Genomic DNA, 4,272 nt, shown 5'->3' with positions numbered 1-4,272 from the left:
CAGTCTGCGAAAAATAAAATATAGTTGGGGCTACAAAATGTATCCGCTATAACACGTTATAGAGGAACAATAACTACAAAAATTGGATAAACTAAGACTTGGTTGGATGATTCCATGAGCCTAATTCGCGAACGCATCTACAGTCATCTACAAATAAAAGTCAAAAATTAATCTGCAACGCGTCGAACATACTTGGCAAGTAATGATTGAGGCAAGAGATTTTGTAGTACTAAATATTCGCCGCTGTCGGCAAAATATTCGCCAAAAATTTTCTCCAAAAGTCGTCAGATATCGTACGGATTTCACATTACTCGAACACATGGTGGCATATTATTGATGCTAGCAAATTGTCTACTCAACATGCTGTACCGTCAGTACTTTTCTAGATAACTTGGCAACGTTAAAAGTCGTTCACAACTTGCTATCTCTACTACAACATTAATAATTAGAGCATATACCTTACTCAATATTAATTACACAAGTTCCAAGACCGCACCTTTCCGCCTATAAAAACTCTTTGGCATAAATCTACGCCTGTAATTTGTTTAGCCAACGGCGATGATTTATTGGTGCAGTATTTCTTTGGCGCACTTCTCGCTGGCTCAACGCTAACTGCGGCTAGCAGATGTCAAGAGGCGTTGAACGAATATAACAAGGACAATGATGATTAGGATTATTGCATATCAGTATCCATTTTTAATCCGAGCGGTGACCAGTATTCAACTAACCTGCTTGTTACATTCATATTTGACTCCATCTATTACGGGCATTGGGACACCAACAAACAGATCTAGAGACGGGACCTTGAAAGAACCACAGACTATACATAGGCCGCTGCTCTAACACTGGTTTATTGCAGGGAAATGCAGTGTACACACAAGCTCCACGCAGAAGACAAAAAAAACTGTATCTGCGCAGCGACGAATGGAACTCGTCGCATCGCATCAGAATACAATGCTTTTTTTTTGTCTTTTGTTTGGTGCTTGTGTATCTGGTGAATTTCCCTGCAATGAACCAGCGGTTGTTAGATCAGCGCCTAGCCTCTGCATCATTCCGCTTCCTTAGCGCTGTTCGTTCCCGTCCCATTGATGTATAGAATCGTCCACATTTAAGCTGAACACCTCACTAGTATTCAAGACCTCATTGAAGCTGTTGTTTAATACATAATTCGGAAAAATCATTACTGTGTTTGTCGACACCATGATTAGATGTTCTATAACGGGCATTGCACCCGTGAAGTATAAGAATCGTTCTAGTTTTACCGTTTTGAATACTAATGAGGTGTTCAGCTTAGATGTGGTCGACCATACCAACCAGCCCGGACAGCCGAACTCCTACTGTCATAATATAGAGCTGCATATGTTCAAATTCAGATTTTTTTTCTTCCTCCAAGCAGACTTCTCTTTTTATAAATACTGTTATGTTCTCCAATGATGAATGCTGCTCTATAAATCTCATCCCTGCGTTTCTGCATAGGTATCTTAAAGGTCTATGAAATAAATAAAAGTGGGTGCATTCCATGGGTTTTGTTGGGTGAATGTCCTGGTATTCTACTACAATGTGTCGACCAGTTTCCGGGGTTTTATTTTTTGTAGGATACACGTGCCTGCCTTTGTAGCGAATATTTACTATGATATTTTTTTACACTTTCTGCCTTGGAGGCTAGTAAGTTATCTTAAATACATCTTCGCGTTCCTTGCATTCAACCACACACAAAAGAATAAAGACAGAAAAATACGCCTTTTATAAGCCTCAGATTTATTCGTCTTTTTGATTATCCATGCGTATATAAGCGCAATAAGCCTATTCAATAGAATTACAAGATATTGGTCGTTTGCGTACAATACCCACGGCGTATAAGGACTCATCACACGAAACAAAAATCACTCAACACCGCTGTATGAAGACGATGTACTTTACTATTCGCATAACCGTGAGACCGAAAAACAGAAGCGGAAAAACGTGAGTTGCTCCATTGAAAATTTAAGTGCACCGCACTTCAAAATTTCCGCACTGCATCTCACACACTCATTAAGAGCTCTGCCGGGTACTATAGATGAGCGAAAGTGTCACACCAAAAATTAAGTTCTCAAGCGTACAAGCAAGAGTAACTGCATGTTCGATTCTAAGGGTTCACTATCTGCTGAGCGCTTTTAAGCAGTTTTGAGTTAAAAGCCTCAGGCCAGTATACAGAAAGAAATTCCAACGGAGCGCTTTAAGGTATACCATTTTATAAGCGTAAGGAAAGCATTCGTATGAGAAAACTCCAGCGTGCATTTCAATACCGTGTCTTATTCGGTCTGAAGGCAGCCGGAAAGAAAGCGCTCATAAGGAACGAGCGTAGCAGCGAGGCTATGAACACGAAAGGGAACATGTGCGTCAGTGAGCCTTCACTCGCCCTCCTGGAAAAAGAGATAATGTTTTTGGGTAGTTAACTTGTACATTTTGACTCGTGGCAGATTCGTTTTTGCCTTTCACTCTTATGTGCACGTGATGGTTCTTGTTTTCCGTTTTCAGCTATATATCCCCAGGTGTAATAAATTTACGCACAGTTGTTCGTCAGCGCTTGTGTCGCGCGTTCAATCTTTCTCCGTCCCGTTTTTTGCGCTGTTCCCCTCAGTATCATGTACCAACTGGCCCTTCAAGAAACCCTTCTGCTATGAACATTTCTTTTCATCAGTGATTGGTTTCCTTTAATAAGTGCACTTGGTTAGATGAAAACAAAAATCAAAAGGGGAATGAATATCTCTGCGCGCTCTTCAATACGCGTTGACTAAATTGCGGGTTTCAGCAGCTGGGCATCAGAAATCCGAAAATATGACTCGCTTCTTTTTTTTTCTTTTTTTTTCGGCCTCCCTATATCGTTCTCATCGTGTACAGGAGGAGGATGTTGTTCCCAGCAGGGGGATATAAAGCCTTGCGAGATATTCCGGCAAAATATCATTGCCTTGTCACAAGCATGTAACCGAACATCAAAATAGCGCAGGCAAATGGCAACCTTTTTTAAACAAATGAGGCCAGGTTAGTATCACCACTTTTTGGAGCAACATTCACACAACAATCACAACAGTAACATTCCAACTTTGAAAGGTGTTATCGAGGTGATAGCACTGGAGCACTTCCCAGTAGCACCTATCTGCAACCAAACGCTCACCTTGCTTCGATGAGCACTTGTCATTCTTAAAGCCACACCTAGGCTCTCCGACAGGGGGAGCGCCACCTAGCCACGCTATTGGCTTGTCACGCCGAAATACCTGTGCAATGCAAACCAATACAAGACTTCATTTTTTTTGTATTCTTAACCAATATCCAATAAGACTATGCAGCTTAGTGGAGAGTTTGTTCTGAACCTCCCTGGCATTTCTGTATTGATTCTGTCACCACCCCCCCGCCCACCCGTTAGTGGCTATTCTTTTTTTAAAATTTGCAACTACTCATTCACTTACGCGCAAGCTGATTTATAATCGACAACTCAGACATGGGTGCGCTTGCGTTGTATGTGACGACGCTTTCTACGTGCTTGGTAATGCTCACATACCATTTAAGGTTTGAAGCGGCCATCAAATGTAAAGATGCGACGTGAAAAGTGGGCCTTCAAAGCAAATTCAGTTATATGCTACAAGGTATTTGTAATAAGTAAATAATAAGGGGCGAAACGGTGCATATATAAAGGTTAAGCGAAAGGCAGGGAGGTTAGCTGCAAGATAAAAATCTGGATTGCTACCCTGCACTTCAGTAGGTGTGAAGAGTGACAGACAGGTAAAGAAGAAATTAATAAGAGAAAGGGTTAGAAAAAATTACATTGACTAAAAAAATGCGCTCTAGTAAAACGCTAGCAATGGAAAGAAAACGACGTCATTGTACTGTTTGATAAGTATAGACGCCATGGCCTGTATCGCCGCAAGCGTCTTACGCTACAATTTTTCCTAAGAAAAAAATGTCAGCTTATCCTAACGGACATGGTGACAGCGAAACCGACTGACCAATGCGAATAACCATTCGGGCACGCAAAAAAAAAAAAAAAGCCTCGGGAATTCGGCTCCACTTCTTTTCACTTATGCTAGAAAAATGGGATCAGTTCGCAGTCTCCGCACATATATTGTGAGAAATAGATATTATTTTTGTCGTTGTCATTCCTGGTGCATAGCAGAAGACGATCAATAAACGACAGTTGTGTCAATTTTACGAGTTCATGCAGCGCCTTCGAATTACTGAAGCCGTATCGTAAACGCTCCGTAATGAGACCTGGGGCTGTGCTTTACAGTCAATGTT

At 41.3% G+C, this 4,272-nt stretch overlaps 1 protein-coding gene across 1 annotated transcript in view; it reads right to left on the bottom strand.

Moving 5' to 3' along the window:
- Positions 1-2,390: 2,390 nt before the first annotated feature.
- LOC125759123 (guanylate cyclase 32E-like) overlaps positions 2,391-4,272 on the bottom strand; it is a 55,848-nt gene continuing 53,966 nt past the window's right edge. Inside the window, exon 8 of the mRNA XM_049417423.1 lies at positions 2,391-2,402. Within this exon, the coding sequence (XP_049273380.1) occupies positions 2,391-2,402 (12 nt within the window). The remainder of the gene's footprint in view (positions 2,403-4,272) is intronic.

The sequence above is a fragment of the Rhipicephalus sanguineus genome, chromosome 7 (assembly GCF_013339695.2).
Source record: "Rhipicephalus sanguineus isolate Rsan-2018 chromosome 7, BIME_Rsan_1.4, whole genome shotgun sequence".
NCBI lineage: Eukaryota > Metazoa > Arthropoda > Arachnida > Ixodida > Ixodidae > Rhipicephalus > Rhipicephalus sanguineus.
The sequence above is the reverse complement of the archived record's forward strand: the minus strand, read 5'-3'. Positions and strand labels throughout refer to the sequence as shown.